The sequence below is a fragment of the Gekko japonicus genome, unplaced genomic scaffold (genome assembly GCF_001447785.1).
Source record: "Gekko japonicus isolate JY-2015 unplaced genomic scaffold, Gekko_japonicus_V1.1 scaffold10, whole genome shotgun sequence".
Taxonomy (NCBI): Eukaryota; Metazoa; Chordata; class Lepidosauria; order Squamata; family Gekkonidae; genus Gekko; species Gekko japonicus.
The window spans coordinates 2749752-2761937 of NW_015167526.1; the positions used below are offsets into that span (position 1 = coordinate 2749752).

Consider the following 12186-nt stretch of genomic DNA (forward strand, 5'->3'; position numbering starts at 1 on the left):
AGATAACTCATTTATGTGTCTTAGGCAAGTCATTATCCCTCACCCTCAGTCCCCCCCCCATCTGTAACGGTAGGATATTAATGCTGATTTATCAAATGGCGTTTGGAGCTATCTTATGGAAACCACATGGGACAATACTCCTTCCATGCCAAAGTATCTTCTATAGAGCTCATGGAGCAAATGCGGGTTCACTGTATGACAGTGCCACACCTAATTTTTCATTTTTAACCTTCAAAGCAACGTGGCAGCGCCTTCAGCGCCTGTCGATCTCCCCGGCATACCTTAAGATGTACACATTAGCACTGCAACTTCAAGTGCCCCTTCACGGAAAACGGAAGAAGGGTTCGGCTTTTCTGAAAATCAGTGTGCCCTCCTCTACAGATGGGTGGCACGGAAAGCCTGTGAGGTGCCCCACACCTTTTTGCTGCTAAGCCCCAGTGACAAGGATGCATAAGGTTGTGCTGCACATCTTATGGCAACCCCCCCTTCCAGGCAGGCCTGTCAACACAGGGTCTTTGCTGCCACCCTGTCTTCCAGCCAGCCCCTATGGCTGCCAATTTTGCGGGAGATCTGAGAGCAGACGCTCAGGAGGAGGGCAGGAGCTCAGCAGTGTACATCAGCAGCCATGGGGTGCCATTTTCTCCAAGGGAACTGATATCTCTAGTCTGGAGGCTGGTGGCAACCGTAGTAGGCAACCCCACTACGCCCTGCCTCAGTTTTCCCCTTTGTGTCGCTGCCCCGCAGTGTTTTCCCGCCCAATACGTTCTTCTCCATAGGGTTGCCACCCTCCTGGTGAGGCCTGGAGATCCCCCCCCCCCTAGAATTACAAGTAATCCGCAGGCAACAGAGCCCCTGGAGGAACTGGCAGCTTCAGTGCGTGGAGTCTGTGGAATTAGGTCCCTGCCGAGCTACCTCGCTCGCCCAGACTCCACGGGCTGCCCTCGAACCTCCAGGAATCTGCGAGGCGACAGTTGGCAACCCTATTTACTTCCCTCCCCCCCCGAGGAAAATACTCCGTTGCCAAGCAACAGACCCTCCGCGACCTCTGACCCGAGGCGATACCACGCCGAGCCCTCCTTGGCGGTTCTCGCGAGAGCGGAGCGTCCCACTACAGAGAAGGGACTGAAGGGAGGTGGGGGAGAGAGAGCGAGCCGCGCCGGTCAGCTGACCGGCTCGCCACGTGACCGGCGGAGGCTCTGCGCAGGCGCGTCTGGCGGACGCCGCGAGGTCAGGGGTCAGCGGAGAGGGAGGCGGAAGTGGCTCATAATCTGAGGCGGCGGCGTCGGTGGCGGCGTCGGTTTCGCTTCGCCTCTTTCCTCTCGCGCGCTCGGGCCCCGCCGGCCCGGCAGCCCCTCCACGGGCGGGCCCTATGAGTGTGTCCCTGGTGGTCCTTCGCCTGGAGCTGGCCGAGACGTCGCCCGTGCCGGGCGGCTTCCCTTACAGCGCGGCCGGTGAGGGGGGCGCCTGACGGAGGCGCGTTCTTGGCGCGGCGGGGGTGGGAGGGAGGGGAGTCTCGGGGGGGAGGACGGACTCCTTCGCGCAGTCGGCGCGGGGCTCGTGGAACTCCCTACCACGGGACAGGGCGGCGGAGGCGGCGGCAGTTGGCTTTCAAGTGCGGGGGGAGGGGCCAGACAGATCCATAGGTGGGCTGCCAACTCCCGGTTGCGGGATTCCTGGAGTTTCGAGGGAGCGGGCTCTGGGGACGGCAGGGTTTGGTGCCGTAGAGCCCGCCTTCCAGAGCAGCCCTGAAGGCTTTGGGGCTCCTGTTATTAGAGAGTCAACCGGGAATGTTTCCTTCGGGGAGTCCATAAGTAGTGGTTGATAAGAACTGGGGTTGCTACACGCTCAGATAGGGCAAACGTTGTGAAACGGATTGTTCTCGTCGCGCAGCATTCGTTGGCGTGTGAGCGATAATAGGAGAAATTTTTCTACAGAAATCACCACAGTAAAGGTTTTTTACAACTTACCTTTATTGACTTATTTTTGTCACGGATGTTTTTGGAACTCCACTTCCTCCCATGATCTCTTGTTTTTGGCCCCTCCTGAAAGTTGGCAGCGTTCTCCTTAGAAGAGAGGAGGCCTTTCTGTGATGGTCAAACAGAGGCTCCTTGTTCAGAAGTCTCTCCCGTATTCCTACTTCCAGAGGGAGAGCTGTGTTAGTCTTCCGTGACCAAAATAACAAAAAGGTCATAGTCTAAACCAGGGGCATCAAACATGAGGCCCGGAGGCTGGATCAGGCCCCCGGAGGGCTTCTATCAGGCCAGCAGTGGAACCGGCTGTCTTCTGCTGCTTCTTCCAGTTCTGCTGCTGCTGCGTCATCGTAGGTTTGCAGCTTGCAGATGCACACCTGAACAGCATACTCAGGATTGCAACAGCACACACATTTTGATGCAATAATTCAGAGCAAGAGGCGTCAGTTATCAGACACTATTAAATAAACAAAATATTGCAGGAGTGCTAATGTTTTAAGCAGATTTTTATTTTAAGTAAAAAAAAATCCCTTTGTGTTTGTGTCCTTTATAAAGTTTATATCTCCGCTACCCGGCATTACGTGTTATGACACACATGGCCCGACCCAACAAGGTCTCATTTATGTCAGATCTGGCCCTCATATCAAATGAGTTCGACACTCTTGGTCTAAGCAAACATATTGTGGCAGCACTAACGTATCTGGCGATGTGGGGTCTAGCTTATGGAAGCTTATACCTTAATAAATGTGTTAAAGGTGCCACAAGATTCTTCGGTGACTGTTCCATTTTAATAGTAAAGGGGATTTGTTTGTGTTCATTATGAAAGCAACCAAACTTGGCCATGCACTGGCTGGCATGCCTTGGGTGGCCACATAGGTTGGGGATCTTCCTGGGGGTATGTAAAAATAAAAGGCCTTGTAAAATATTAGAAACTGTTAAGTGGAAACTGTTGAACTGCTTTTTATAACAGGTTCACCAATAGCTGCTTGCTTTGTAGCTTGTGGCAAGTAACTATCTCCTCCAGGGAGCCCAGAACACTTTGTACACTGGAAGAGAGCTGATCCTCTCTTTCACTTAGGTAGTCAGTCTTCATACTGCAGTTTACTGAGATGGGTTGTGTGTGTAGTGGGCTAGTAACCCTTGTACCCTACTCTCAAGCCTTACCCTTAGTAAGCCTAGAAATCCTAGTTGCAGGCCTGTCTTAAAGATGAACAAATATACTGCCATTGCAATAACAGATGTTTTTAAGGTAGTGGTTTTTCCTTCATTATGAAGCTAACAATATATATACACACACAAATATTAAGGTGTACACATAAATAAAGCATACATAAGGTTAAAAGAAATAGTCTAAATATCAGACTCTTAAAGCTTATTTCATTCAGAACTGATTGTTTTACATATCCAATTGATGATCAAAAGTGTACACCTTAATAAATATTTGTGTGTGTGTATATATATATGTGTGTGTGTGTGTTTGTTAGCTTGACCCTCTTAGATCGCAGTTACATTTTGGGTTGAGTTCCCCCCCCCTTTTTCTCCAAGGTTTTTTCCTGCGGCATACCAAGTGAGATCTTTGTCCACTTGAAAAATTTGCTGTACCAAAATAAAAAGCTTGTAATAACCAGTGATTTTAGGCGTCTTACTCTTAACAGGCTGATCTCTCTCTCCTGAGGCTGAGCCTCTTTCTTATTTTTAAGTTTCCCTTGTAAAATAATATATGTGCTATAAAATTTGAGTGGTTTTGAATGATTCTTTTAATACTGCTGCTTGTGCACACATGAGAGTTGAACTCCTTTATTTCTGTTAAAGATGCTGGGGGAGTGAGGGAGAGCACTTGGAAAGGTGCCCCTTGTTCAGGTTCTGTGGGGGGGGGGTACAAGAAGAGGAAGTTGGTGGGATCTGTTAAGGTAATGATAGTTTTAAAAACAAACCTTGGATTCTTTTAACTGCCCTGCCCTCAACGTGGCTTCTGCCTACTCCAATTACTCATGAGATGTCACATCCCACTGACTGTGTTGACTTACATTGCATAATGTGCCTTGAGTCTCTGAGAAAGATGGACTATATATATAAAGTAAATGATTCTCATGTGGACTAGGATTTCCGGAACATCCTTTAGCCAGGGCTTTTCTGTAACCACAAAGCCAGTTTGGCGTAGTGGTTAAGTGCGCGGACTCTAATCTGGGAGAACCGGGTTTGATTCCCCGCTCCTCCACTTGCACCTGGCTGGATGACCTTGGGCAAGCCGTAGTTCTGATAAAGAGCAGTTTCTGTCAAGAGCTCTCTCAGCCCCACCTACCTCACAAGGGTGTCTGTTGTGGGGAGGGGAAGGGAAAGGAGTTTGTAAGTTTATCTGTTTTATCTGGGCTTTGCCCCTTGTAAGCCGCCCTGAGCCCGCTCTGCGGGGAGGGCGGGGTATAAATCTTAATAAATAAATAAAAATAAGCCGCTCTGAGGCTCCTTTGGGTAGTGAAGGGCGGGGTATGAATCCAATCTCTTCTTCTTCTTCACTCCAAAGCATAGGCAGGACCCTGTGGGATCAGGGCACTGGTTCAACTGCACTGGCCTACTTTTTCTAGCAGCTGCCAACCCAGTGCCTCGGCAAGTCCGCGAACAAGGGGAAGCAGATATCAGTCTCCCCCCAGACAACCGGTATTCAGAAGCGTAGTGCCTCTGGAGGTGGAAGTTCCATTTAACCAGAAGAAGAAGAGATTAGATTTATACCCCGCCCTTCACTTGGAGTCTCAGAGCGGCTTACAAACTCCTTTCCCTCCCCCTCCCCACGACAGACACCCTGTGAGGTGGGTGGGGCTGAGAGAGCTCTGACAGAAACTGCTCTTTTTCAAGGACAGCTGTGCCAGAGCTTGTGACTGACCCAAGGTTACATCAGCATGTGCAAGTGGAGGAGTGGGGACTCAAACCCGGTTCTCCCAGATTAGAGTCCGCGCACTTAACCACTATACCAAACTGGCCTGTGGTCTCATCCATTTAAACAAGCATCGTCCTCTCTTGTCCTGGATAACGTTGACAGGAGGGGAGGGAGGCATGTCATGGAGAGATCCTGTCAAAGAAAGAAGAGCCCTTCAGCGCCCTCTTCCTTATCCCAGTATGAAAATCCCAAATAGCTGTGTTGCAATGGCTGTTTGTGTCGTGCTGTTTCCTGCCATGCTTGGCACCTGATAAATAGTACAGACCTCCGATAGGCTAAGCCAGGCCATGGGTGTGTTGTAGCTCAAGGAATGAGTGACTTGACAGAGAGGAAGGGAATCTTAATAGGCCTTCATGATTTAATAGCTGAGTGCTGCTGTCATGCAGGCTTCTTGGGTCTCGTGTGGCTGTGGTTGCTTTGTTCTGTTCTGGCTGGCCGGTAGTCATTAGAATGAAACGAACCACTCTTTCTGCTTAGCCACTGACATGTCTAATGAGGAAACCCAGAAGACGGCACTAGCTGCAGCCACGGCCTGCTTGGAAGGGAAGGCGCCGGTGGAGAAAGCAGCCATAATTCACCAGCACCTCGGCCGCAGGGAGATGACGGATATGATCATTGAGACTTTAGAGCCCAACTCAGGTACTTTGGAACTGCCGCTCTGGGCTTCTGCACCCAGCACAGATGCAAGAAGTGCTCTTCTGGTGGTGGGGCGGTGTGGGGGTGTCAGTTAAGCCAAGGTTTCTGTGTCTCCATGATGCAAACTGCCTCCTTACAGCAGCTGGACCACTCTAAAAGCAGCCTTGTGGAAAGCCACTTGCCTGCCTGTCTGCCAAGTAGGATTTGTCTCTAGGGGATCGAGCTTCCGTCCCCTGGAAGAGGCAGGGTTTCCTAGTCTCTTTTCCATTAAGTCACTGCTGCCCCCTAATGGCACAGATCGTTGGTCTTGGGGAGGCAGGGGAACTGTATCTTGTGCTCTTTTTGGCATGAAACCTTAGTGGACTGGGAAGGCTCTTCAAAGGCAGAGCTGAAAGGAGTTCCCAGATCTGATCTCTGTTTATTGATTCTGTGGCCAGAGCAAAGAGAAATGAAAAAAGAATATAATCTCCCGGTTACGTACTTGGTTCAACGCTTTCTTGAAAAATACACCAGAAGCACTCCCCAGAATTTTGGATGGCTCCTGGGCAGATTTTTTAGCATGCGATGCTTTTTAAGACAGTGACCAGAATGGTGTTACCGTGGCGGAAGTAGGCAGTGCAGGATAGCTGTTCTGTTCTGGGGGGGGGGGGGGGGAGAGAAGAGCCGATAGCAATAGCAGAGTCACCTTTTGCAAGTTCACTCCTTTGTGATTTCTTTCTCTCTGACAACAAGCATTTCTTTAACCAATCAGTGCTGTTTCATCTAGTGTGCTGTTGTAAGGCTAGACGGCCTCTTGATTCCTTTGGCTCTGGTTCTGTGACTATTTATTATTAATTTATTTATTTATTTTAGTAGATTTATATACTGCCCTCCCCAATGAGCTCAGGGCGGTGTACAACGGTTAAATAGACAAAACAGTTTACACAATAAAATCATAAAATACCATATAATTACAAAAGTTGTCAGGTGACTAGTCAGAACAGGGCTGATGGACAATTGGCCTGGGAAAATTGTGCCGAAAAACGTAGGGCCAGAAAGCTGGAGGGAGGGAGAGGGGGGACGGCCGCTGCCTCAACCAAATGAGCTCCGTCTCGCAGGTCCTGCGGAACTGCAGTAAGTCCCGCAGGGCCCTGATCTCACACGGGAGCTCATTCCACCAGGCAGGGGCCATGGCTGAAAAAGCCCTGGCCCTGGTCAAGGCTAGCCGGATGTCCCTGGGGCCGGGGAACACTAACAGATGTTGATTTGTGGACCTCAGTCCCCTCCGGGGCTCATATGGGGAGAGGCGGTCTCGTAGGTAAGCTTTTTAGCTACAGGCTGTTTCCCAACCAAGCCAGCCCCAAACAGTTCCAGTCTGATACGTGACTCGAAAGCGTTGAGCGCTGCAGCTTCCAAAGGGCCCCTGTTTGGTTCGGTTCCTTTCACTGTGCTTGAAAACAAGGCATTTGCACGGCTGGATTTTCTCGCAAGAAATTTCTGACCTGGGTCTCCCTTGCTATTTTTTATTTGGAAAGATGAGATGAAAGCCGCCATGGAAGAAGGCAAAGCCTCTGAGGCTTCCTCCCCAGAGGATCGGAGCAAACACGATGGCCAGAGTGTGGGGACGGCGCCGGATTCACCCTCAAAGCAGCTTCCGGACCAGATATCCTTCTTTAGTGGAAACCCGTCTGTTGAAATTGTTCATGGCATTATGCACCTCTACAAGACCAAGTAAGACAACAGGGCTGCTTGAGGGGGCACGAGGGAAGGCTGCCGGGTCATGTACAACGCTCCCTCTAAGCTGTGGAGTCATGTGAGCAAAAATTCTACTTTGTGAGCGACTGGCATTAATGTGTGAAAGAGCCGCGCGTAGCTCCTGAGCCACAGTTTGGCTTAATGTGTCATGTGAAGACTTATGCCATGTTCCTGTTCTTTCTGGTGGTTCCGGACATCTAGTAATGTCCTAATGCGTTAGTTATTGAATATCCCACTTTGTTGATTGGACAGACTCACTATCAGTGCTCCCTCTAAGCTGTGGAGTCTTGTGAGCAAAAATCCTACTTTGTGAGCTGCTGGCACTAAAGTTGCGAGCGAGCGATTTGGCTACTGCATCAATGAGTTTGCTCTGGAGCCATCCTTCTGGAGGCTAAAAAAATTGAGCTAGCTCACACTAACTCAGTTTAGAGGGAACACTGGTCATGTGTGGTGCTCATTAACTCCCATCACCTGGAAGTGTGGCCTCCAAGGCTTGGCTTCAAAGGAGTTTCCCTGCTCATGGAAGGAAACCTTTGGATTCAACCCCAGGATTTCTTAGGAGGAAGATGGGATGTTTGATCTGGTCTGTGCGACTAGTAGAAAAGAGCCAGAGTCCAGGAGCGCCTTAAAAACTAACAACATTTGTGGCAGGGGAGGAACTGCCCAGAGGCACTGCTCACTTCTTCAGGTCTGCGTGGGTAGGCTGCCAGTGTGGAATCTTTATCGTGAGTGCATACAACAGCAAATGCTTGTGTGTTGGCATTCTAAAGCAGAGGGTTTCAAGCTTTCTACCCTCAGGGAGTCTTTTCTTTGCTAATCGATCTGCTTAGATGTAATGGCAAGCAGTGGGCATAACGCTTGCCCCACATGGAGGGAGCGTGCCAGCTGGTGGAACCCCTGGCCCTGTTCGCGTAGTGGTAACTCATCAGTTTCTGCTGCACCTCAGTCAAACCTGTGACAAGTTCAGGCCCTTGGGGTTTTTTACTTTTATGGATCATATTATGTGAATGTCCGGGAATGGCGCTCCCAGGAATTTTCTGTTTAAAAAAATATGCTGGGTCCTCCACTCATGGAGTTTTATGCCTCATGTAGATGTGCACTAAAGGTGATTTTGATTGAGATTTGAATGTTCTAGGGAATTAAAACAATAACACTGAAGACCGTGTTTCATTCTAACCATGCCTGTTAGCTATGATTAAGTTGCAAGTTCTCTCACATCAGTATCTCTAAAGAGGTGCTTATGTTAAGACTATGGTAACGGACCAATTTGTTATGTATAGTTGGTTAGACTGCCTTTTTATGAAATGCAAGGTCTGGTTGGTTGACAGTGATAAAACAGTATGTAAAATCCCGATGTTGGCTCTGATCTGTTGCAGTATGTTATAGGGATACATTGACCAGTGGACATGTATTAGAGTCAGAATCCACATAACGCTGAGAGCAAAAGAACGCGGGAACCCATCAAGTGTCGCTGCTTCTGTTAGCAGCAGTGATAAATGTCTTCTCTGTTACGGCTGAGAATTGGGTTGAGACAGTCAAACGTTGCCGAACTTAACTGATCCTTCTGCCTTTGTCTGTGCAGCAAGATGACCTCCTTGAAGGAAGACGTGCGGCGCAGCGCCATGCTCTGTATCCTCACAGTTCCTTCCACAATGATGAGCCATGATCTCATGAAGTTTGTGGCGTCTTTCTATGAAGTCATCGAACACATGAAGATCATCCGAGACTCCACACCGAACCAGTACATGGTGCTGATCAAGTTTAGTACACAGGTAAAAAAAAATAATAATTAAAAGCTGGCTGAAGGGAGAAGGGTTTTCTCTAAATAGGATGCTTCTTAGGCCTTTGAAAAGAGTGCTCCACCCGTGTCCATTTGGCAGTGTGTCCGTTACAAAGCGCCTAGTGTGGACACCTCGGGGTGCTCCCTGGAGGCCTCAGACCACATCAGCGTCTGCAACAGGGCTTAGGGTGGTGTACAACATAATAGATTCATATCATACGTAGTTAAAACAATTTAAAACAATGGAAACACAGTGATTAGCCTAAAAGATGGCGCTAAAATTCAGTGGTACTTATTCCCAAGTGAAACTGTAAAAGATTGTAACTTCATGTGTTTAAATCTACCTAGTCTTGCAAATATAATATACTCTGCTATTAACTTTTACAACAGTATCTATGTAGAACCACTTAAGTTCATCATACTACAATACACATCAATTTTTATTTAGATTTTGAGTTGTCAGATTTTTGGAAATCTATAAATATCTCCGCAGGCTCCTTCAGTGAAACTGTTCTCAGTGGGGAAAATGGCAAAGGTGTTCATTTTGGGCCATAGAAACCCAGTTTCCGATGCCTGCCCTGCTCTAGACCTGGGGCCTGCAATGCGCTCGCCTTCTAATTTACTCTTCTAGGGGTGTTGTATGGATAAAATCGGGTTGGGTAAGTGGTTAAGACGCTGAGCTGCAAACTGGAAGGTCAGTAGTTCAGCAGTTCGAGACCCGAGTGTGTCGCATGACAGAGTGAGCTCCCGTCTCTGGCCCCAGCTCCTGCCAACCTAGCAGTTCGAAAGCAAGAAATCGCAAGTAGATAAATAGGTACCGCTTCGGTGGGGAGGTAACAGCGTTCCGTGCACCTCAGCGTCTAGTCATGCCGGCCACATGACCACGGAAACGTTTTCGGACAGCGCTGGCTCTTCGGCTTGGAAACGGAGGTGAGCGCCGCATCCCTAGAGTCGGATTTGATTGGCTTACGAGCAAGGGAAACCTTTACCTTTACCTAAGAGCTATGCATGCCACCCTGAAATGGGGTAACAGGCAAAACCGGGAACACACGGTGTGGCAAGATTACAAGTAGCAATAATACCATGTACAATATTTACTACTTACTGATTATTTGAAATTACTATCATTTAGCGCATGAAATTCCAACTGTATAATTTTACAGTAACACAAAGGTAAGAGTCTCCAATTGTTCACAAACATAAAGTTTCACAAGGAGATGCTATCAATGGCCAACATGCGTCCAGGTTTTCTGCATGTTTCAGCAGCCTTCTTCCAGGTCGTGAGTTATCAATGGAACCAATGCTCAAGAGTATTTATTATTTATTTATTTATTTATTTGATTTTTATCCCGCCCTCCCGCCGAAGCGGCTCAGGGCGGCTTACAACAATAAAACAATAAAACAACTCATCTAAAACAATCTATACAAAACATTAAAACCACAATTTACACACAGTAAAGCAGCACAAAACGCTGTCTGTTCTCTCATTTGGCAAATAGGTTCTTCAGTAGAAGGCTACTGAAACGTGCAGGAAACCTGGACACGTTGCTATCTCCATTGTAATTGGACTACATTGTCCACGGTTAAATATTGGGAGCAACTCCAGCCCCGCTCCCCCTTTTTGGCTACTTTTACAAGCTTTGAAGTAGGTGTCTACCATTTATTGTTCCTTCCCTGTGAAATTTTGTATTTGTGAACAATTGGAGACTGACACCTTTGTATTATCGTAAAATTATATTGTTGGAATTTCATATGCTTAATGATAGTAAATTCTAATCGGCAAGGAGTGTTCCTCGGCTACTTGTAACCCTGAAATTGGGGGGGGGGGAGAGCTGCTGGGATACCTGCTGCACCAAGTTGATCTATTTTTCTCTCTGCCTCTAACCCTACCTGATAGGGTTGTTGTGGGGGTACTGTCTGTGCCACTGACTGTTGTGGGGGACTGTCTGTGCCACTGACTGAACTCAGGGAGGGTGGGATATCAGTTTCACCACTTCCTGGTAGGGGTGGTGAAAGAGAGGAAAGTGGGGAGGGACGGCACCGCGTCCCCCAAGCAGTGTTCCCTCCAAGCTGAGTTCGTGTGAGCCAGCTCACAGTTTTTTATCTTCTGGCTCACACATTTCTGTCTCAGCTCAGGAAGGATGGCTCCAAGCAAACTGATTTATGCAACAGCCAAATCGCCTGCTCACAACTTTAAGGCCAGTTGCTCACAAAGTAGAACTTTTGCTCACAAGACTCCGCAGCTTAGAGGGAGCATTTCCCCTCAGGTATGCACAGTTACAAAGAGTTGGCCGACCGCCTCTGTGTCCGAGCGCTGCTCACTTTGCCACGCTCTTCTCCTTCAGAGACATTCAGGGCCTTCAATCTAATAGTGGATTCAAATTGCCCAGCTTCCTGCTCCAAATGGCCTTTAATTGTAATTACTGTCTGCAGCGCAGTTTCCGCATCGTCTGCGTGATTTAGTTTGTACGTGGACTTGAAGGCGGTGACTCAGGCGAGTGCGAGGAAGAGGGATCTTAGCTGCTAGGCTTGCGGGGCGAGGTCTGCCTTGGGTCTGGAAACCTGCTCCCTAAGGTTGGAAAAACCAAATTCTCCTCTCAGGGAACCTGCATGGTGGTTGTGGCTGTGCAAGAAGTGTGTAGGCAGATGGTGGTGGTATCCATACCTGGGGGATTCCAGACCTAAAAACTGAAAGCTGGCTCTAAACTTCCGATGCCTAGAAATTTGTGATAATTTTTGAAGAAGAAGAAGAGATTGGATTTATACCCCACCCTTCAATACCCAACGGAGTGTCAGAGCGGCTTACAAACTCCTTTCCCTTCCCCTCCCCACAACAGACACCCTGTGAGGTTGGTGGGGCTGAGAGAGCTCTGACAGGAACTGCTCTCTTTCAAGCACAGCTCTGACAGAACTATGACTTGCCCAAGGTCATCCAGCAGCTGCAAGTGGAGGATGGGGAATCATACCCGGTTCTACTGGATTAGAGTCCATGCCCTTAACCACTACACCAAACTAACTACACTCAACCACTAAGCGAAATGTAGCTTAATGTCATTTTTTTTAAACTTTGGATTGGCAACTTGCTTGTTCCCAACACAGAGAGGGTTACTGGTTTGATCCCAGAATACGTGGTG

The 12186-nt window shown here is 48.4% G+C and overlaps 1 protein-coding gene across 1 annotated transcript in view; it reads left to right on the plus strand.

The window, feature by feature from the left end:
* Window positions 1-1264: 1264 nt before the first annotated feature.
* Window positions 1265-12186, plus strand: part of BRAP (BRCA1 associated protein) — a 50639-nt gene continuing 39717 nt past the window's right edge. The window contains exons 1-4 of the mRNA XM_015413236.1: window positions 1265-1451; window positions 5380-5541; window positions 7053-7248; window positions 8855-9044. Coding sequence (XP_015268722.1) covers window positions 1370-1451; window positions 5380-5541; window positions 7053-7248; window positions 8855-9044 — 630 coding nt within the window. The 5' untranslated portion in view covers window positions 1265-1369. The remainder of the gene's footprint in view (window positions 1452-5379; window positions 5542-7052; window positions 7249-8854; window positions 9045-12186) is intronic.